Source organism: Bidens hawaiensis, unplaced genomic scaffold (genome assembly GCF_021521415.1).
Source record: "Bidens hawaiensis isolate Kalapana, Puna unplaced genomic scaffold, B.hawaiensis_p1.1 tig00011542_1, whole genome shotgun sequence".
NCBI classification, from domain to species: Eukaryota; Viridiplantae; Streptophyta; class Magnoliopsida; order Asterales; family Asteraceae; genus Bidens; species Bidens hawaiensis.
The window spans coordinates 719,075-741,596 of record NW_027491904.1 but is presented as its reverse complement, the minus strand read 5'-3'; the positions used below and the strand labels follow the sequence as shown (position 1 = coordinate 741,596).

The 22,522-nt window shown below is 32.7% G+C and overlaps 3 protein-coding genes across 4 annotated transcripts; all 3 read right to left on the bottom strand.

Annotated features, from left to right (window-relative positions):
• Positions 1 to 141: 141 nt before the first annotated feature.
• On the bottom strand, positions 142 to 3,821 carry LOC143538291 (large ribosomal subunit protein uL14mz-like). The gene is made up of 4 exons (XM_077031882.1): positions 3,674 to 3,821; positions 3,237 to 3,328; positions 1,349 to 1,724; positions 142 to 370 (listed from the first exon to the last, which is right to left on the bottom strand). The coding sequence occupies exons 1-3, from the start codon at positions 3,705 to 3,707 to the stop codon at positions 1,350 to 1,352; spliced, it is 501 nt and encodes a 166-aa protein (XP_076887997.1). The 5' UTR covers positions 3,708 to 3,821; the 3' UTR covers positions 142 to 370; position 1,349.
• A 4,249-nt stretch (positions 3,822 to 8,070) lies between these two features.
• On the bottom strand, positions 8,071 to 15,053 carry LOC143538277 (G2/mitotic-specific cyclin-2-like). Its single transcript, XM_077031866.1, has 13 exons — positions 14,964 to 15,053; positions 14,129 to 14,222; positions 11,935 to 12,000; positions 11,746 to 11,821; positions 11,602 to 11,658; positions 11,468 to 11,516; positions 10,606 to 10,728; positions 10,412 to 10,525; positions 9,780 to 9,869; positions 9,446 to 9,667; positions 9,270 to 9,368; positions 8,484 to 8,662; positions 8,071 to 8,394 (listed from the first exon to the last, which is right to left on the bottom strand). The coding sequence occupies exons 1-13, from the start codon at positions 15,051 to 15,053 to the stop codon at positions 8,244 to 8,246; spliced, it is 1,410 nt and encodes a 469-aa protein (XP_076887981.1). The 3' UTR covers positions 8,071 to 8,243.
• A 138-nt stretch (positions 15,054 to 15,191) lies between these two features.
• On the bottom strand, positions 15,192 to 18,331 carry LOC143538290 (uncharacterized). Of its 2 annotated transcripts, none has more exons than XM_077031880.1 (8): positions 18,215 to 18,331; positions 18,033 to 18,108; positions 17,321 to 17,484; positions 17,133 to 17,237; positions 16,974 to 17,030; positions 16,738 to 16,818; positions 16,124 to 16,158; positions 15,192 to 15,297 (listed from the first exon to the last, which is right to left on the bottom strand). In XM_077031880.1, the coding sequence occupies exons 1-8, from the start codon at positions 18,260 to 18,262 to the stop codon at positions 15,213 to 15,215; spliced, it is 651 nt and encodes a 216-aa protein (XP_076887995.1). In that variant the 5' UTR covers positions 18,263 to 18,331; the 3' UTR covers positions 15,192 to 15,212. The 2 variants fall into 2 exon arrangements, with proteins under 2 accessions (XP_076887995.1, XP_076887996.1); XM_077031881.1 differs by having other exon boundaries at positions 15,261 to 15,297; positions 16,724 to 16,818.
• Between the last annotated feature and the right edge of the window lie 4,191 nt (positions 18,332 to 22,522).

Here is a 22,522-nt window from a genome sequence, read left to right as displayed (position 1 = left end):
TGACTCATATATGCACACGCGTTTTCAACTCATTTATGAGGAGATTGATCGATTTTGTCACACTTTGCTTTTAACGGGGAAAATGGATCAATCGTGAAAACAAAACAGGTTAAATGAGTCAAACATAAATGTTGTCCATAGTGTATTCAAACCCCATTTAACTGTAATATAAAACCAAACCATCAAAATGTCAGATGCATGGTGAACTTAGGGTACATACATTCAGATCAAAATCTTGAGTTGACAACCCCAAGTTACAGTTCACTTAACCAACTAGAAATCTTAAGTTATGCAGAATCCGTAGAAATCTTAAGTTATGTAGAATCCGCCTACAACCAGAGCTATTCTACTCACTTTTACCATCTCAAACCTGAAACGCAACAATTTCACTGTCAATTAATCATCCAATAAAAGGAAAAAGAATCCAAGAAAGAGTGCCAAGTTATAACGGGTTGAAACAAATTGGTTCACCGACAAACATCTTTGGTCCGTATTTCAATTTTTTTATATAACTGACGCTTTAACTATGATTACATGATACAATATGAACATAATAATATTCTGTGAACCTTTGAACAATATTTGCGAATAGTGATTGTGTTAGTGTTCACAAACAGCTTACAAATCCAAGTATGACAGTGTTATTTTTCAATTTTTGTACAAATGTTTGTGTTGTGATACTTACCAGATATTATAATGCATCTATTACTTTATACACGAAAGAATATTATTTTCACCAATTATAGGATACAACACTAAACAACTTGTGTTATAACTAATGAGATATTTTGAGTTAAAACCTTATTAAGATTAAGAGGTGCCTATTTCGACCCATTTACTTTTAACATATTTGGGTCATGTTTCATCTCTAACAGTAGGTCTGTAAACGAACTGAACGAAGACGAACATGGGCTTGTTCTTGTTCGTTCAATAACCGAACGTGAACACAAACAGTTAAACGAACAGATTTTCTTGTTCATGTTCATCCGTTAAGAAAATGAATGTGTTCACGTTCAATATTTTCCGTTAGTTAACATTCAAAACAAACAGTTCATGAACATAAACAAACACAAACGATACGGAATTTTATTTCCTTAACATATTTATTATATTTAAAAACTATATAATTACATAGTTTAACAGGATGTAAATAAACGAACATATATGGATGAACATAAACAAATGTTCAAGAATGAACAAAACATATTGTTCATATTCGTTTATATATGAACGAACTTTCCACTGAACGGTTCCCTGAAAGTTTTGATCATTTACAGGGGCAAACATGTTTACAAAGACAGTCAGCAAGAAAAAGGACCAAAACACGAAACCGCAAAAAAATTCATACCTCAAGCAATATGCTGTGCAAGACTGAGAATCTTGACATGTTTTTTCTTCCTTAACTCATGTGGGACCGGTCCAAAGACTCGGGTACCAATTGGCTCACCTTGCTTGTTCACCAACACAACTGCGTTATCATCAAATTTGACCTCACTACCATCACAACGGCCCTTCTGCATGGCAGCCCGAACCACTACACCATACACCACCTGTCCTTTTTTCACTTTGCCTCCGGGTTGGGCCTCCTTAACAGATGCAACTATTGTGTCACCTAACCGGGCCCCTTTCTTCCCCTTCAAAGGTTGTATGCACATTACCCGTTTCGCCCCTGAGTTATCCACCACTTTCAGATTGGTTCTCATTTGTATGAAGGTCCTTATTTGCTGAAAATACATGTATTAAAGATATGTTTCACATTAAATATGATTAGAAGTAAATTGTTTATAAATCATAATATCATATTAACCTTTTTTATAATACGTCAAATTGGTCGGGGCCCGTGAAACATTTTTTATCCAAAAATATATTGTAGCGAAACACTTCTTATTCAAAAAATATTTGACAATAAATATTATGTGAAATATGATTACTAGGGGGGCATGCATGAGTCGATTTTGAACTCAAACCAAACCAAAAACTGAGAATTTGGTTTCTTTGTTATTGTCAACCGTTCGGTCTCAATTCTTTTGGTATGTGTTCGGTTCTGTTTTTACAATTTTACCATTTGGGCTTGAAAATTTTGTGCTAAAAAAAGTTAGCCCGAAATAATGAATTTGAGCCTAAATCTTTTTGTTATCGAATGATGAATTGATTATCATACATTTGGATGACAATATTTATAATTTTCTTATAAACTAGTTAACATTAAAATCTATTAATTGTCATTTGTCAAAATGTGGTTGTCACAAATGAACACTATTCATGGATTGTATTTAACATCTATTTTTGCTTATTGTACAACCAAAGCTTACTGTGTGTTGCCATATCCACTCCCCAACTGCCCGGCCCAAAGGGCAGCCGAGGAGGTCGACGGACCTAGGCCCGGTCTCCCAAGAGGCCCATGTTTGTTTAAAAAAATAATCTAAATTTTTTATATAATATTTTTCTAAAACATAAGTCTACAAGATGACTCCTTGGTGCAATGGAAAAAAATGCTAGTCTATGGAATCAAAGTCATGGGTTCAATTCCCATTGGTGATGATTTCAACTTTTTAGAAAAAAACTTTCTTTTGTGTTGTATATGAGCTATCTTAGTAACTTATTATTATTATTGCTTTGGATCGTATCGGGCTTTGAAAATGCGACCTGATTGTTAAAATTGTCAATTTTTTATCACGTAATTAAAAACGTGATATTAGAGGCCCTTTTTTATGCTTGTCCCGAGCTCCGAAATTTTAAGGGATTCTCGGAGACGGCCCTAACCCCACACAGCTTCTTATACTATTGCCTCATTATGTAAAACCACATTTGGATCCAAATGTTTCTTATTTTCAACTTTTCATGTTGATTTAGTAATTGTAATCCACGAGTATGACCTATATTGTGAAAGAAGTAAAGCCTGTCCGAGCGCCGCAACGAGCGGGTATAGAACTTCGTTCAAAATAAAAAATGAAAACACATAAATTTGGTTCTGTTCATTTTTAACAGGTACGTTGGTGCGAAACCGAAAATTTGGTTTTCATGACAACATAAATGACTTAAGAGGGTTTATGCATTAAAAACACACTTTAGAGCCTCTCCACACAATCGACCCAATGGACATGTTTCCTTTCAAGGAAAATATTTTTATTACACAAGTTGAGATAAAACATGACCTAGATTAATCTAGCCATAAATAAACGGTTCAAAATGTCACATCTAGATTAAGAAAAAAAAACAAAAACAAAAAAACAAACCTGGGCCAAAAAATTATTACAGGCAGTATCTTGTGGTGATCTTAGCATCCCTGATGAGGAACTATTGAGGCCCCGCAAAAGTGAACGTCCAGCTAGGTTCGTTTATTTCATGCACATATGATAAATTATATAAGAAAACTAAAAGACCATAGAGATGACAAATTAACCAGGTTTAATGAAAAAATATATATATAATTAATTGATTACAACATAAAGATATGACAAATTAACCTACTTTAGTACAGTCATACTTTAAAGAATTGAGTGCACACGATGGTTGGTTATGAGTTAAACTTTCTTACATGTACACCCTATATTTCTTAGCTTAAAACAGCAAGAAAGTTAGATACTTTATAAAACAAATAAAACATAGGAATTACAAGAATGCTACTGGAAAACTTGTTTATATTACTCGAGCAATCAAACCTTGTGCATACCATGAAACAATTTAGATGTAGAATTTGTTGCCATCTTGATCTACCTACAACTTTCTTCTAGTACCTGTAAAAATCAAATTCAAGTTTAGAACTCAGTCAAGAAATTTAAAAATATCCTACAGCAATGTTAGAATATCGAACAAAATAAATTTATGTTACAAGAAGTCAAGTATAAAAGTTTAATTCATTCTTCATTAAAGATCAATAAACCTGTGTTTACTTTTACTATTTGCACCGATTACTATAAAACATTGTGTAACATGACATATTTTATATGTGTTCTGCTGTCTATTTCTTTTATGAGAATCTAAAGTAAGTTTTGAGGCCGCGCATTATTGCAGCTTACAACATCTAACAGAGTTAATTAACAGAAGTATTTGTGTCACTTCACAAGACTGTTGATTAAATAATCTCTTCCATTGGATCATAATTCTTCTAAGATAACCAAAAGTTGGATTTTTACTTCCAATAAACATACTTTCCCATCATTTTAGCGCCACCAGACCACCGTGTGTGAAGCAAATTGAAGTTCTACACACTCATTCTCTGGGGCATAACATCAAACACCTAATGTGCATAAAGGGTTTCTTTTGTTATACCCATTCTCTCACCTGTCTTCACTGAGACATTACATCAAACACCTTTTGTGCATCAAGGCTTGGGGGTTTTAACTTTAACAACAGCCATGTATTATGAATTCAATGGAACTACAAGAGTCTTATGAACGTAAAGTAATAGCATTGAATCAAGTCCCGTGATTACATGTAGAAAATTTCGTAAAGAACGAACCCCAAATCCTAATTACGAAATAAACATCAAAATTAAAACTTTGCAGATGAGATAAATAAACAAAAGATTAAACCTTTGAGCAGATTTCGTCGGTGATCGAAAGAAGCGTATGCTGCTGCTTCTGCCGGCGGACTGGAAGAATTAGGCGTCGAAATGAGGGTAGGCTTTGTAAATTGCCAACATAAATAGGGGTATTTCCGGAAAGTAGCTTTTTTTTTTGGTTGATCACTAGAGTTGAGTATAACCCGGGTAGGACCCGAGATACCCGACTTGGTGATTTATAAAAAGGTTTGTTTCTGGTTTCAAAAGGTTGAGGGACAAAAGTTTAATGAACCATGATTTGTAAATAAAGTTAATGAGTTAAAAAGTATATATATGTAATGACAAAAGTTTCATTCAGTAAAGTCGAGGGGCCAAAATGAATGTATGCAAAAGTTTTATGGTAAAAGTCTAATGAACCAAAGTTTGTAAATTAGGTTGATGACAAAAGTCTAATTAACCAAAGTTTGTAAATAAAGTTGAGGAACAAAAAGCATATGTGCAAAAGTTATGTACCAAAAGTCTAATAAACTAAAAGTTATAAATAAGGTCTAAGGGCTCAAATGTATATATGCCAAAGGTTTGTGAAATTTTGTAAATAAAATTTGGGGACTAAAAAGTGTAAATGCCGAAAGTTTGTGGCCAAAGTATAAGAAATGCAACTTCGGATGTTGCCTTTTTTAAGTTATATTACAAGGATGAGAGTGTTGGTCGTTGATGTTAAAAAGAGTTAAGTTTGGTTTTGGTAAATAGTTTTACATAGCAAATAAACAGTGGTGGATTAAAAAAAGTAAAATAAAATAAATTAGTGGGTTCACTGGTTATAAATGCTCTAATTTTATATTATGGGACATCAAAATTTCCTAGGTCAATTTGAGGGTTCGAGTAAACAACATCAATTTTATAGTCGTTAATGAATAATGGCACCAACACATCAAGTTAACAATCTATAAAAAATGGATTAAAAATCAAACATGAAGAATAGTAATATATAAAGTATGCTGACTAATGAGCTACTGAGAAAACTGTAAAAGCAGACGACTCATGGCTGAGGCGAGGGCGGTGGTGAAGGGTGGGTGTTGAAGGGTTTGAATTTGATTAATCGTCTAATCGATGGGGCTATGGATTATGGTGGGCTGGTGGCACGCTACGCCCGTGTGTCTTCCGTTCATAGCAACAATGTATTGTGAAAGGCAATAAATGTGAACCCTAATTTTTTATTTTGGGTTAAAAATAAATATAAAAATATAGTGGGTTCACTCAAATATTTTATATAGAAAGTTCTAGAAACCGGAACTATTCTCAAAACCCCCCACCTTAAGTAGATTGTTCCTCACGTAAACAAGTTTAAGGGGAAAATAAAAAGGTTTTGTTTCCATATATAAATTAGGAAGTAAGATTGGTAAATATCCATGACTAATAAATAACCATGATTAAACTATGAAATAAATCATAGTTTTGTAGATGGGCAAGCAATGAAAAGGGCTGAAACGAAGAAGGTGGAGATACATGCTAAAGCATGCGAAGAGAACCAACATGTTTTTGTCCCTCTGGCTTTTGATACATTTGGCTACTTGGCACCGGAAGCTATCCGTTTCCTAACCAGGGTCCAACAGGTTGTGCATAGCAATGTGTCGACTCCAAAGGGGCAGGGGTATGTCTTTAGCAGGTTAGGGTTTGCAACTCAGAAAGGGGTGGCGGCGCAGCTTGTTGCCCGACTACCTGCTATATTGATGTAATATCTATGTTTCTATATATTGTAGTTGGATCCTTTTATTTTAAAAAATAAAAAATAAATAAAATTAGTTAAAAAAAAATCATAAATGAACAACAAAGATAAGGTTATATTATCATAATTTGAATATTACCGTTACCTTTACGCGTTAATTTTATTATTATTTCGAATTTGATTACGTGAGGGCCAATCTTCTTAAGCTGCCAAAACCCTTACACAGTACTCCTATATATACACACACACATTCATTCGTCTACGTTACACATATTATTGCAATCTCAATATTTCTTTATTCATATTAATATTTCTACATTCTTCTTTCTACACATATTAATATTGCAGTCTCAAGATCTCTCGCTATGGGCGGCTACGATAACAAGGCGTTGCCGTTGATGAGTTACGAAGACGAACTCGAAGATACCGCCCGAAGTTACGTGAAAGAACCCGTGATGCCGGTTTTAAACAGTGGCGGTGGGAAGAGGAAGAGGTTTTCTGGTGGTGACGGTGGGAGTGGTATCAACAAGGCCAAGAAGAGTACGGTGGATGATGATGATGATAGCGGTGTTTATCCTGCGGGACGATATGATGAAAAAGAAAAAGATGATGAATCAAGTGATTCCTCGAGTTGGATGGGATGCCATTCGGACCAAAGCCGATGGCATTTTGATACCCCACCAAGAACTCCAGCGGTATCTGACACTGGAGTGGTTCCAAGTCAGTCTCGAAGGCCGAAGATGAGGGTTATAGCGCCTTACAAGAAATTTACCTTTCAAATGTCGGATGTTGAGGCATTGGAGGAGAGTGAGGAAGCGGAAGAAGATCAAGAAGAAAGCGAGTACGATATTTTCTAGTTTTATCAAGTTACAGTGATGAGGTTGTTTTGTAAGATGCATATTTTGACAAAATATAAGAAGCATATATATATTCTAGTATAGTATAATAAATCTTGAATTGTTTTTTAATGCATGTCTTTCGATTTCACTTACAGATAGATTCTAATGTTTTGTGTGAATGGAACAGTGATGTTTCTCTTATGGCGGTTAGGTTTATAGTCTTGTAACACATGAAGCTTTAGATTTAGGACTATGTAATAGCATGCATATAAGTTATTATATAATCATGTGCTTATTTAGAACCATTGATTGATTGGTTAGCTTTGTTTAGATGAGATTGATATTGATTCAAATCCCAAATATATCGGGATATCTCTTGTATATATAGGGATGTAAACATCAATGAAAGGGACAACAATTTACATTCTCTTATTCTCTTATACTATGATTAATGGATGTATGTATTAGCCGTTTTAAAAATAGTGCATGTGAATATATGAATATGGATCATGAATGCATATATAATAAACAACTGTGTGATCATAATATGATCTGTTACGTACACTCGGTTTTTTGAGCTACATTATTGATTGATTTTTAGACATAAAGTTGTTTTCGGTGTTAATCATCTATTCATATAAAGTAAAAATTGTGTTGGGATTAATGAAAATAAAAACTATATAATATATGAAAAGTTATATAAGTTTATTTTCAGCTGCACCGTCTCACATAATATATATGGACGTGGAAGGTTTTTCATGTCATCATGTTAGGGTGGGTCTAGCCATGGTTGAGCGCTACCCCTCAGCTTTCTTGACGAAATATATTTTGAGTCCATTTTTTTTTCCTTCTTTGTTTTATGTATCACTATACCTGAACAAAATTTTTTAGCCTAAACTACCCTCAACTTCTCTTATAGATCCATCATTGCATCATTTAACAGTTTTATACACTGTAAGTTCATAAACTTCCATGACAATATTTAAGAAGGGCAACTTAAAAACATCTTAAACAGTTTGAGGCCATCCTCAAACACAGTCAATGATCTAAACAGTTGCACTTGAAAATAATCCCAAAATAACTTTCAAGCGGGCAGCCACAATACGCTGCCCAAAATCAAATCATCAAAAAAAAATTAATATGTTTATAGCATAGTAATATGTCTGTCTGTCAGTCACCTCCAGAACGTTGGATACAGCACGAAGTCAGCCGGTTCGATTTGTGCCACCCGTCCATATTTTGATGCCGCATACTTGTTGAACACAGCCACAAGTTTCCCTGTGCCTGACTTCTGGTGCAAAGTAACCATCATCTGTGAACATTCCCTGTATACATTGTGTTTTGTGTTACAAGATGCCATTTTGATACACACAGTTGAAGCATAATAAACCAGAATTAAAAAACAAAATCTTACATCAGATGAATCTCAGAATAGTTTGAATAAACTTGACATGTTTTGGTCCATTTTTTCGATCGGTTGAGAGTGCATTCAGCAGTGAAAACAGAAGCTGCTGCTAATAACGAAGGAGAGAACTTCAGTGATTCATATTCCACCAAGCACATATCAATCATGTAGAATGCTAGTAACGCCAACTATTATTTTCATAAAAAAAAAAGAACATCAATGAGAAAAAAACAAAAGAAATATGATAAACGAGTGGATGAAATATAATATCAGTGCGATATTTGAAATAAAAAAGAAAGCTTGCATTTATCTAAAAAGCCTTCGTATTTGTCCCTTTCTTTAATCCAAAATCAATTACTGCATTAGGAGTTGGTTTGTGCCGATTTTGGGTTCAAACCAAAAATTCGGTTTTGGGTTTGGTTCAATACAGTTTTTTGAGTTTTACCTTTTCAGCTTGAAATTTTTTGGTTGAAAAGAACTGGCACAAACTAATGAATTAGGGCTTAAAACTTTAGCCCTATATCTTTTAGTTAATTAATAATTAGTTGATTATTATATATTAAATTCTCATAAATTATTTAAATATCAAAACTAAAATTAAAATCCATAAGTTCGGCTCGGTAGTGTCAGCTTTAGCTACACGCAAAACTGACACCGAACAGATAATTCAGTTTTTATGAAAGCATAAAACCAAATTGTCGCTTTTTGTTTGTGATCGGTTTTTTCATGCACACCCCTAAAACGCAGCAGAAAAATAAATAACAGATATAATCAAAACAAAATAATATATTAAACCTGTTTGGAAGATTTTGCAGCTGCCAGAAATCTTTTGATAAACACATACTGAGTTGGAACCGAAAGATTGAACTTAAGTGTATTCACCATTTGCTTCTCCTTTAAACATAAAATGAAAATAATTAGGTTATAATTAATAACGGAAAAGCGATAATAAAATCTTGATTTTTAGGTACCATTTCAAGAACTTCAATCCTTGTGTAAGCTTTATCAGAAATAACTACAAAGTCATTAACAAGGGGCACGGAAACTTCTTCATATTTGCAGGCTAGAAGCATTGCGGTTATTCCAACAAGTTGAAGTTGCTTCCTTGACACAGTTTGACTTTCCAAGAACCGGTCAATGAGATTGACTGTTAGGTATAACGTCTCCTCCATGAGTTCAAACTTGTAATGAACCTGTTTGTGTGGTTTATTAGATAGATTAATATGACATCATAAATTAATATAAAACTTTTGCTTTAATATCTAGCAGTATGAAAGCAGTTAAATAAACCGTTGCATGATGTACCTCAATTAGCCAGTCCACGAGAATGGCTCTCATCCTACCGGTTATATCATGTTGTTGTGACATGTATGTATGTGAAACACAGCTTGTTATCTGCAATTTGTATAATATATATAAGCCGATTTGTGATTCAAGAATAAGAAAAAAAGAAAAGAAATAAATACAAAAGAAAAGAACTGTGAAAACGATCAGTATCTTTTAATTGTAAGGGCAAAGCAGTCATTTTCTAAAAATTAACAGAATTTAACATCAACCCATGGAAAGGAAGAAAAGTAACAAAATATTACATACACATTTTGTTCTTTAGTCGTAAGGGCAAAGTAGTCATTTTTGTAAAAAAGGTTAACAGAGTTTTGAACATAAGTTAGTGAAGAGCACGAAAAGTAAGACAACATATGAACTTCAGGAACGTTTTTTGTAACTACACAATTTTTAAGGTTGTAAGAGCAAAATTGTCATTTTGTAAAAGGTTATTAGAATATTTAAAGTCAGTCAATGGAAACTAGGCATTTTATGTATTAATTAAAGTTTAAGGATGAAAGTTTCAAGTTACAATGCATAAAAGATGTTAACTGTAATTTACCCAAAATATTATTATTGAATGATCATAAAAAGAAGATTAAAGAAACTATTACCTCTTGTTCTTTGTAATGCATATAAATTTCATCAATATACTCAACTACTGCAAGTGGATCACCCTCGTTTTCATCATCAATGTTTAAAATCGGTTCCTCGTATACATCTACATCCTGTAATAAGAATTTAACATATTAAAATATGCAATTAAATATGCTAAGAAGAATAAGAATAAAGTAAAAAATAAAAATACCATTGTATCAATATCCTCCAGCATTGCTTCCTTCTTTTCACTAAAATCATTTTCATCATTAATGATGCTGCAGCCTTCAGCGTCAACTGCAACATGAATTGTTTGGTTTTTTTGCTTCTTTCCCTATAAAAAAATAATAAAAGAAGTTGATGCATCTTTTACCGATTGGGGTTTTAGACTTTTATAGTTTTATCGAATTAAATGACCTGTAACCAAATTAATCGACATAGCTAAACCCAACCCAAAACTGATGGTTTGCTTTTATGTTTTACAAAAACCGATTTTCCGTTTCGGTTTTGCATGTACCGAAATAAGCAACCCGTAACCGAAATAACAAACCTAACCCAACCCAAAACCGAATGTTTGGTTTAATGCTTTTTTTCAAAAACAAAATTTCCAGTTTGGTTGTTTTAAGTTTTGTGTGTACCGAAAACCCAAAAAATAACCGAACCGAGCCGGCTTTCATAACCGAATTGAACCCATAAAAACCAAAACTTTTGACTATTTTTTAATTTATGTAGGATTATAATTTTTATTTAGTGAATGTTAAGTAACTTTCAAAAGATTAATAAATAGTGTAGCCCAAAATTTTAGACCCAAATGCGTAATAATAACTAATAAATCATTATTTAACAAAAAAAATTAGGCCTGAAGTTTTAGGCTCAGATTCATTCTCTTGTGCCATTTTTTTCTACCCAAAAAATCCAAGTCCATATGGCAAACCAAAAAAACCGAAACCAAACCCATTGTGAAACTAAAAACCTAAAAAACCAGAGAACAATTGTTTTCAAAAACCCGAAAACCGAATGTTTGAACCCAAACCGACATGCACTCTCCTAACAAATAATATTGTGCCGGATACCTCAGGCAAGGCCGGTGACGGTTTAGTGGTGACTTGTGCACTTACTCCTCTGCATAAACAACAATATTGTGATCTGATAAGTGATTTGTTCCACAGACAAAAACCAAAAACCAGAAAAAAGACTAATTAACAACCTTGTAACGGGTCCACAAACCGGCACCAAGGGTTTCTTACAAGGGTTTGTTCTTTTTCTACAAAAAAACAAATATCACAATCTATCAACCAACAAGGACATTTAAAAACTGACAAACATCATCAACAACAAAAAGATTAAATACCCAGGCAAACCGTTGGCATACGGATCACTGATAATATTCTGATCAAGACTTCCCAGTACCCTCCTCTTTTGACCTCCTGATTTTCACAACAAAATTTCAAATTTTTATTAGGGTTTATTATAATATAAAACCACTTAGGCATTTAATCAAACAGGTTATCTGCATTAATAAGATCATTAATTAAATCACCTTGTGTTGTTGTGGTTTGAACAATACCCATCAAATTCTCCTGTGATGATCCAGCCATTGAACAATCTACACAAAACCCATAACCGGGTTAACGATAAAGAAACAAATAAACCCTAAGATGATCAAGAACTCACCGGAAACTTTAAATTCTTGGAAATTGGTTGAAAAAAAAGTGAAAAAGTGAATGAATTTATAAACCCAACGGTGAAATCTTGAGTTTTTATTAAAAACCCATAATAATATTGTTTTGAAATTGAATTGTAAAGATGTGATTTATGTCTGTGCCTTTGTTCGCTTATTTTTGGTTTCAAAAGCAACGGCTAGTGAATGAATAAGAGCCATTGGATCGTTTTTTTGTATGGGTTGATTGATGTTACAAACAGGCCCACGTAGGTTTTACATCAGTCAAATCGTATTGATTTATGATAAAAACACTAAAACATTGGTTTGAAATTTGGAAAAAAAAACTTAACGACGTTAAATGTTTTTAACAGAGGTCCACTGAGACAAAAATAGTTGAGAGTTGGGACCGCTGATAGTGAATTTTAAAGTATATTCGGCCAATACACAAAAGTTGGGATTATTTATTTCCAATTTGCCAAAAATTATTCTGAGGGTCTGCAAGAAGATTAAAAAATAAGAAATTATATCAAGAATTATGTACTAAAAAATATGAAAATATCTTCTTGTGTCGATGGAATTGCATGTGTGGCATTTCCAAAGTATTAATTAAAAGTCGACCCCGAGGAATCGAAGAATTGCATACTCATCCAGATAATATTTAATTATTTTTTATTACTATGTAAATGAACGTAAATAAACGGACATAAATGAACAAACAAAACATGTGTTCATATTCGTTCGTTTAATTCACTGAACATGATTTTTTTGTTCATGTTCGTTTACAAACAGTTCACTGAAGTGGCATGCGGTTCGTTTACAGGTCCAAGCATATTATTTGGGGAGCATTACCCTTATGTTATTAAGCAAATCTTGACTTTTAATTTTGGATATGATTTTTTTATTGCCGTTGGATGATTTATTATCAAATTTGACTAGTGAAATTCGGTCATTATTTTGACTAGTTAAATTAGGACATATATATTTGGACTAAATTAGTTACCTTAATTAAAGTTTAATTCTTAATTTTTATATTCTGTTGTAAATCCAACACTTGATCGCATTTAATACCAACCTCTTGTAAAACAAACTTTTAGTAGCACGTAGTTACCAAAACGATCTTTATTTTCTTAAACATTCCATTGACAAGATCAAGATTCAATATTGCAAACGAGAAGTGAGGTTGTAAGCTTGATTGTAAACACTATTAAACACGCATTTGTGTGTTAGTGCTCATTACAATCTTAATAGTACGCTTTGTGATCAAAACCGCGACTAGTCAAATTAGATTGTTGTGTATATATAAAATTTAAAAGTATAAATCAACTAATCAATCAAGAATCAACCATAAATCAACTAATTTCAAGTATAAATCAACTATCAATCTAATAGTCAAAGCATTGAATGCAAGTATTCAAGCAATCAACTAAATGAATAATCACTAATCAATAATCCAACTAACATAACTATCCACAATCTACTTATCTAATGACCAAATTAAGCAAACAAAGAATTTGGAAATTGTAAATACCTAAATTGAATGAGGAATATGATGAACGAAACCAAATGAGGATTGAGGTAATCAATATGCTTTCGTGATCATCAACTCGTATGCCATTGAATTTCAAATGACGGTTGTTGAACTTGATCACCGATCCTTGGTTCTTTTTGCTTTGGTCGACACTCAAAATTGGTCCCTGGCTGCTTTGTTTAGTTTGTTGACAACGATAGTCCAACGTCGATCGGTATTCTCAAATTGAATTGCCGCTAAATTGTTGTTTAGAATAGATTAATTTGATTTAAATTTGAATGAGCTAATTACCAATATGTTTATTGGGTTTATTAAATGGGATTTTTATATATAAAAGTTTATGAGATCATTCAGCAAAAAGCTCACTAAAACATTGATTCCATATGTACAAACAAAAGCTACAAAAACACAAATTTGAGAATCGATGAAGATCCAAGTATTTCTCTACTTATATAAATATCATCTTACCTCTCACAAAAATACACCACTTTATATCAAAAATAATGATGTCTTGTTGAAGATATCAGTCATCCTCGTCATTACCGGGAAGAATTAACTGAAGATCTTCATTATCTCTGTAAACTTGAACCAATGCAGCAGCTTTATATGCAAACACACCTACCATTGCTGGTGTAAGCTACAGCCAACACCCATAACAATCAGGAAACAAAATTATTATTTCAGGTCATTTCAATTAGGCATGTAAATGAACTGAACGTTTAGTGAGCTGTTCAGCGGGGAGTTTGTTTATTTAATAAACGAACGAACAAACATGGGCAAAACTTTTTGTATGTTTAGTAAAATGAAGGATCATGAACACATGTCTCGTTCATTCATTTATGCTCGCAAACATACATTAATTTATGTGTCGCGTTTACATTCATTTATTTTCGTTAGCTTACATTTGTTTTAGTTTGTTTGTTTACGATCGTCTGTATATTCATTAAAAATATTATGCTCATTCCAAATTAGTCTAACTCTATGAAATTAGCCTATCATCTCTTACAATTTAACTTAGTTTAAATAACTTTTTAGGTCCAACAATTGATGTTTGCGTTTAGTTTTTATTGGTTTTCACTCGGTTAAGTTTGTTCATCTATGTTCATTCAGTTACTTTCGTGGAGCGTTCATTTATACTAACAAAAAATGAACATTAACAAACACGAACAAGAAAACCATGTTCGTACAATTGTTCGTGTTCAATCATTCGTTCAGTTCGTTTACAAGCCAAAATTTCAACCAAAATAGTTTAATTTTAGAATTTACAGCATACAATCTCCTATCAATATTTAAATATTAGATTATTATTGTAACAGTGTGGTTTTTGTAATCATGAATAACACATTAATGATTTATTTATATATTTTTTTTATAATACCTGAAAAAAGTCATTTGCAAAATGTTGAGACAGGCCCCACAATCCATAAATGGCAGCCGGGATTACAAGGCGTGGGGATGATAGAGCCATGCTGCAACCCTTCACCACCCGTTCAAAGGTATCCGCCAGGTCATCACTTCTTATTCCAATTCTAATTTCATATTAAACAAAGGTGTAACTTTTAAGCCTAATGTAATGAATATTTAATAAAAATAATATAATCATATGTGAGTCAAGTAGCTTAGTTTTTTATCTTTCTTTGCCTAAAAATTGTGGAACTTGGTCTCTTGAAATGTTGTCCACATATCGGTACAAGAGTTGAAGATACAGGCAACTGCATGTAATAATGGTCTAAACATTCATTAGCATAAGGAAACATTTTCATATCAGGCCCTTGCTATTTTGGCCCAACAATACTATGAAGAGTTTTCCATTCTCTTTTATTTAGTTTTTATACAAACCATTTAAAAACAGTGATTACTCATTACTGTTACTCCCAAGTCTAGGAGTGTGTATAAAACCGAAAAAACCAATTGTAACTGAAAAACTGACGATTTGGTTTTATGCTTTCATAAAAACCAAACATGCGGTTCGGTTTCCGTTTTGCGTGTAATTAAAACCGAAAAAACCAAACCGATTTGTGGATTTTCATTTTTTACTTGAACATTTAAGTTTTTTTATGATTTAATAAATAGTGTAACCCAAATAATCAATTATTTGTTAATTAAAAAAAAAGAAGATTTAGGCCCAAATTCATTCTTTTGGGCCAATTTTTTCAGCCCAAAAACTTTAAGCCCAAATTGCAAAACTGGAAACACGAAACTGTTTGGTTGTCAAAAATTCAAAAAGCAAAAAAGTTTGGTTTTTGGTTTGAACCCAAAACCGACCCATACACAGTTGCCCAATGCCCACCTTATCTAAGTAGAAGACTTTGATATTGCAGACATAACTTTGAATTTTACTTTTTGGCCAAATTTGAGAAAATGATTGCATTCTTTGTATGGAATCCATTGTATCTTTTACTTAAGTGCCGACCGATTGGATTTTATGTGTATGTGATGGTAACCATGCTATGGTTATTAATAAACTCATTATTGCCACAAGGTCAAACCAAATAAATAAATAAATAATAATAAGCAAGTTGATCACTTTAAGCTAACCTGAAAAGGACACCCGTTGCATAACTGACAGCAGCCTAAGCAAATAAAAAGAAGACATATAAGTTCATTCATAAAGATGTCACACTTGTTTGTATTAACTAGTTATATAAATAAAAAACTAGAATAAACTCGCTCATTGGTTCAACAACTTGTGTGTGAAGTCAACTTCCTTGCAAATGACATTTGAAGGATAAGGGATTTGGATGTGTGTTTCGAAACTGATTATGTATTATTAAATTATAATCGCAATCAGATTATTGAAATGTATTGCAGGTAATATGTTCATATGTATTTCAGTTTGAAGTTGTTGTAATAACATAATTACTTGCTTGAATGTTTGGTAAATTCTCATTATTTAAGAACCCATTAGATAAAATTACCAAATTTAACAAAGATGACAATTTTACTTTATCAACTATAAAAGGCTATATAATATTTTTTAACAAGCCTTAAAACAATTATCATATATAATTTCAATAATTATACCTTTTAGGGTTTACAACTTCATTAACAATTAACATGTAAACTTTGTTTCAGTAGGTATAAAACATATTGGCTGTACTGTACATATATGAAGAACAAAAATGACTGAAATTATACCTCTACTTAAATACCTGGATGGAGAAAACTGTAAAACAATATACACTGCATGCGCTTCCAATGCCAACTGTCAAATACAACAGTTCTCGTTTCACCTGCAAGATAAGTATATACAAACAGTAGCATCAAACTCTTCTAGTTAGGGTTTGATTTTGAGATATTTTGGTTTAATGCTAATGAGTTCACAGTTTGGATTTTGATTTATAACATAGAGATTGAAGATGACAAGGGTAGTTTGGTCATTTCATACCGCTTCATACTGAAGTAGGTTCAGTCTGGTTCTTCTTTCGCTGTCATCACGTAGTTCCTGTTACAATAACATTTATGCGTAGTTCATTATAACTCAAAGGTATTACATATTAATCAGACATATTAATATAAGTAAAGCAACGATGAAATACACACATACCTTCTCTCGCATCTTTTTGTTTATCGGTGCAGTGTTTTCCCCTAATATCCAATCATTTGTTGTTGTCAATTTCAGAAAACCACCCGTATTTTCATCCACAAATGGCTACAATACCCAAATGTGTCATAAACTCATAATATTCATTTGTTATGAAAGCAGAAGTTAAGTTACTTTTAGATGATAAGTACCTCATCAGGTTGATTAGCGTCATATTTTAAGTTGGTTTCAGTATTATCAATCTTAATTGCGTTTCTCGTCCAAAGTTTATCACACACTCTTGCTATAAAATCTCCATTCAACTCTCTATCCTTCAAAAAAGTAACTAGAACATCATCTTCTTCAATTATAAAATCTGCAAACAAAAATTAGAAAATTTTGCCAGTTAATAGCCTTCATGGCAATAACCAATTCTGAGTTATGATTATTTAGGTTTGCTCTTCAAATTCAACTGATGAATTTTAGCTAGTGACTCAAACTATAAAACCCCCCAAATTATGTCTTTTGTTCAATTATGTTCATTTGTGTTCATGAACTGTTCGTTTTGATTTTAAACGTACGAACATAAACAAACACGAACATGTTCATTTTTTAAACGCAAGAAAATGAGCACAGATATTTTTTCGATTAAGTGTTCATTTAAAGTTAAATGAACGAAGACGAACATGCCCTTGTTTGTGCTCGCTCGGTTAGTTTACCGCCCTAATTCCCATGAAACTCAAATTCAACTTTTGCCAATTAACTTGAACAGGATTTTAGTCAAATTACCAAACTAACCCCAAAATCCCAGTCCCAAACGATGCACAAACACTTGGTGTGCATAACCACATTTCAACAGAAACATATAGCTAAAGATCCTACCTTTTTAACTCAAAAAGTCAAAAATAGAGAATATAATATTACCTCCAGCAGAAACCCTGAATCCCTTACGTATGGACCTAATATTATGAGCCCTCAGACCAAACCCACAAGTTGTACCCTGAGTGTAACAACACAAAGATTAAAAAAAGAGGTGAAGTGTGAACATACTGGTGTTGTAAATAATAATTTCCGTACTGTGTGATGTATACATATATATAGAATACCTTGAAATTGGGGGTAAATGAGGGTAAGGGAAGAGGTGAAGAAGCCATTCGAGAAAGAAGATGAGAATGAGACTGTGTTTCCCCACATGGATAGGATAGATAGAATGATATGACGATAATTATTTATTACTCCTATTTTATATGTAAAACTAGCCTTGTGCCCGCGCGATCGCGCGATCGCGCGGGACGCGCACGTAGCTCCACATTGAACGTATAGTTCGTGTCGGTTCATACGTCACCTGATGACAGTGCGCACGTAGCCTAAAATTGGGCATGTAAATCGTGTAAGGTCAGTTGCGTGTAATCGAAGATTGAACACGCGTAACCGGAGGGGAATACACGTTACTAACATTAAAACATCCTTAACCAACACCACACGTGTAATTCATGCCGATTAATGACGTAGGGCATTGGGTTGAGCGCTTACCAAGATTGGGTTACGTGAGTTACACTGTGTTGGACTCGTGTTTATCGGCCCCGGTACATGTAAACAACGGTATCTACCTAACCTGTAACGAAAATCAAAAGGCAAACCTGAAATATACAATAATTTGAAATAAATTATTTTTTTAAACCAACCCGTTTTGGCCCCAAACCCGTTCCGACTCGATAGCATTCTGACCTAACCCCTTTTTACTCGAGCCCAAACCAAATTAACTATTTTTTGTATCGATTCATTTAGACCCTAATGTACTTTTACAAATGACCCGAGCTCGCCCGACTCGATATGTAACCCGGTTCTAAAAGGTAAGCGCGTAACATGCTATCTTTTTTAAAACTAAAAAACTATATCAATATCATACTCGAATTAAAGAGAATTAAATTCTCTTTTTTATGATGTAAATTTTTGAAAAAACTATTAACGTTTGAAAAAGTTATGAACGTTAAAAAGTCGTGGGGTAGTTGGTTTAGAATTAGGGAGTATATGTGTAACTATTATTAAACTTTATAAAAAAGGTAGTGGAGTTAAGGGACCAAAGTTGTAAGTATTTTGAGGTATGTAAAGACTTAATTACCCCTAACTTCTATATTTTTTATGCATTATGTGTTGTATATAAAGCAATGAGCTTAGTACCTCTTAAAATTTAAGAGGTCCTTAACTCATGCTTTATATGTAGTATAGATAAGTTAGAATTAATAATTTAAATAATTTCCTTATAATTGATTTTGGAACCAAGTAAACTGTTTAACACCGAACCAAATTATACATTCAGGTTTGTTGAAAGCGAAATGGATTTTCAGTTTTCGGTTTCGAAAGTATGAATTCGGTTTGAACCGAAATTGTTATGTACCTATTACATCTTTAGCCTAAATTATTCGGCTTAATCTGATCTGATAATGAATAAACAGTTTTTAGTGTCAACCGGAAAATTTTCAAGTTGAATAAAGTGAAAAAAACTGATAAATACTCTAACAAACAAGTCTTATTCGAGTTTTTGGCTAAATCTTAAAGTTTTATTTTTATCGATATATGTCACTTACCAACTTTATCTTTACAATATGTTCATCAAATGTTACGATTAGAGTTGTGTGTGTGTGTGTATTGGTGCATAAGATTCGCATGACCCCTATTTGTTTATGGTGTTATAATAGTTCAGCACCTTGCTAGTACACGTTTCTTTAAATGTTTTTATGTTTAATGAAAGTTTGTTTTGCTGGTCTATAAAAAATAGAAAAATAAAAGACACGTGATTTAGTACCACCAATATTGTCCGCTTTGCAGGAGGTTACCCGTCCTAGTACTACTTTCACATGTGCGCGCGTAAACGTGGGGCTCTCCTCTCATCTGCTACCATCAAGCCCAAAACGCATTGGTTATTTTAAGAGGCCAGACATTTACTTATGAGCCAAGGACCTCTCATGTCCATGACGCATGTGGGATTCCTGGGGTGTTACATTGAACTTCTTACAAAGTCTTTGGAGAATTTTATCGTGTTATTGGAGACTTATTCAATAAAATGGCTACACAATCAATGCTGATCAATAACATTATGTAGGATCATGGAAGACATCACATTGTAGACTATCTATGTGACCGTGTATCCAAAGTATGTGATATAAGTTTATAACTGTAGGGTTGTAAACGAATCAAGTCGAATAAGGTCTTTTTTATGTCTGTTTATATAAGCTAAATTTGAGCTAGCTAAATAGGGCTACACAAAACCATTTCATATATCTATGTTAACAATGTATTTTGAGAACTTGTGCTATATCATTGACAGTTTTTGCATATATACATATCAAAACTAGTTAATTACAAACAAGTTGGTAGAGTGATTAAATGTTATGTAGTTAAAGTTTGGGGCATGGCCTTGAGTCCTACCCTTTTCCCCTTTGGTCTATTTTCCTTTTTTTTTAACATATGAAAACTGATTAAATACAAAGAAAGAAGTTGATGAAGTGGTTAGGTAGTTCAAGCTTAGGTCGTAAGTTCGAATCATGCCCTCATCTTCATCACTCAGTCAAAACTAGAATGACGTCCTCACTTTGAAAAGATGTGATGTGTGTGAGAGCTAAGATTGGTTTTATAAAACATAACTTGTTGTTTCATTTTTCGATATCAATCAGAACGGGATTAGGTTGATGGGTTGGAAGGGTGAACCATTCAACCGACAACCATCATTTTATTCATGCAAAAAGCATAAACCCTAACACGTACATACTTATGATAAAATAATTGAGCATGACCCGTTTATAACTTATTAACATGTCAAATGAGTTAGAGAGTAATAATCAAGTTGTAAACGTGTTAATAGGGTTGATGGTTGTAGAAACTGGATTAATCGGGTTAGCGGGTCAACCTTTTAATTAAACGAGTTAAATAAATCAACTTAAACATTTCCTTTTTAATTGGATAGACCAATCCAAACATGACTCGTTTATTAATTAAGTTTAGATATGCCATAACCTGATGATCTTTTATTGGCACTCGTGTCTTGTCAAAAATATCATTAGTATTATAATCAACAACTACTAATATTCAAACCTAGTGATAGAAGGACCATGATTGCAAAAGCACAAGTGAAGGAATAAACTACAAATAAGTTGGTTGAAAAAAAAGAAAAAGATAAGTACAACTAAGGAAAAAAAAGAGGATGTAACGGCTAAACCCATTTTTAGTATACATGACGGGATCAAATTTTAAGTTATATTTTATATTCAAATGACGTAGTAAAAATAGTCAAAGTTGACTTTTTATGTTTCACTGATTATCATAAAAATAAAAATATAAAAAGTAAAACCATTTAGCCAACAAATAGTCAAGTACACTAGCTATAATTATAAAAAAAATATATAAAATGATTTTGTTGGTCTTTTAAAAAAAAGTCAATTATAAAATCTAAATAAACACCTACTCAAATACAACTAAAAATTATAAAAGAAATATAATCAATTTAAGAAACCACAAATTTACGAAATATTACTACTAATCAATCAATTATTATAATTTTTTTAGTTATAAGGTTAGAGATAAGTGAAAAAGGAAAGAAAACTAGCATGTAGCTCATAAAACAACTTGAGACTATATCATAGGGTGTTTAGATAAAATGATAATTGTTGTGGTCATATCGTTTGGTTGCATAATCAATTAAAAGTATATGAAATTGACATCTGGAAAGACTCAAATCATGGTGAACAACACAAGTGTTATAGCGCATTAGCCATCTTTATGAACTTGGTTCAACACTTTAAAACCCATCATATTGATATCATGTATCATTTTCTGAGCCAGGTAAGATTGAAGTTAAATCGAAATGGTTTCATCATTTGGAATGATTAATTATGAATAATTATTGTGTTTTTGATACAATTGTAACATCAGCAACAACTTTGGTTTCTACCAACGCCATACTTATTGGCTTGTTGCTTGTGTCTGGAAGTAACTTATGTTCCTACCAACGATATAAAGAAGACTGAGGTAACTTATGTTTCTACGAGATCATACAACAATTGATATAAAAATTGATAAATCCTAAGCACATGTGGTGTTACCCTCATGTAATAAGGTTGTCACAATTACTTCATCCTATTTCCACCCTTCACTATTTTATACCATTTTAAAGAATTTACTGTGAAAGAGAAAATCGCATTGTACTAATAAAGCAAATACCAAGTTATCAACCATGTATTTCTATTTGTTTATATCTAAGCACTCAAATCTTCAACTATGATCTATATATGCTCCTTATATGTTTACTCATACTCATATTATCGTAAACCCGAAACCAACAACTGATATCACAAGACAGTGATTCTATTCGCAACTCAATGATCAATGAATGTGAAGAAAGAATAAAAGAATTTGTG

Coding starts and splice junctions, on each gene's coding strand:
- LOC143538291 (XM_077031882.1), bottom strand. CDS start 3,707: ATGGCAACAAATTCTACATCTAAATTGTTTCATG. Junction 3,329..3,673: donor TACATCTAAATTGTTTCATG/GTATGCACAAGG, acceptor AAACGAACCTAG/CTGGACGTTCACTTTTGCGG. Junction 1,725..3,236: donor GTAATAATTTTTTGGCCCAG/GTTTGTTTTTTT, acceptor ATGTATTTTCAG/CAAATAAGGACCTTCATACA.
- LOC143538277 (XM_077031866.1), bottom strand. CDS start 15,053: ATGGCTCTATCATCCCCACGCCTTGTAATCCCGGCTGCCATTTATGGA. Junction 10,526..10,605: donor TGGAGGATATTGATACAATG/GTATTTTTATTT, acceptor TTCTTATTACAG/GATGTAGATGTATACGAGGA. Junction 9,369..9,445: donor GGATTGAAGTTCTTGAAATG/GTACCTAAAAAT, acceptor TTATGTTTAAAG/GAGAAGCAAATGGTGAATAC.
- LOC143538290 (XM_077031880.1), bottom strand. CDS start 18,262: ATGGCTTCTTCACCTCTTCCCTTACCCTCATTTACCCCCAATTTCAAG. Junction 17,485..18,032: donor ATTCAGGGTTTCTGCTGGAG/GTAATATTATAT, acceptor TTTTGTTTGCAG/ATTTTATAATTGAAGAAGAT. Junction 15,298..16,123: donor GCAACGGGTGTCCTTTTCAG/GTTAGCTTAAAG, acceptor TATTACATGCAG/TTGCCTGTATCTTCAACTCT.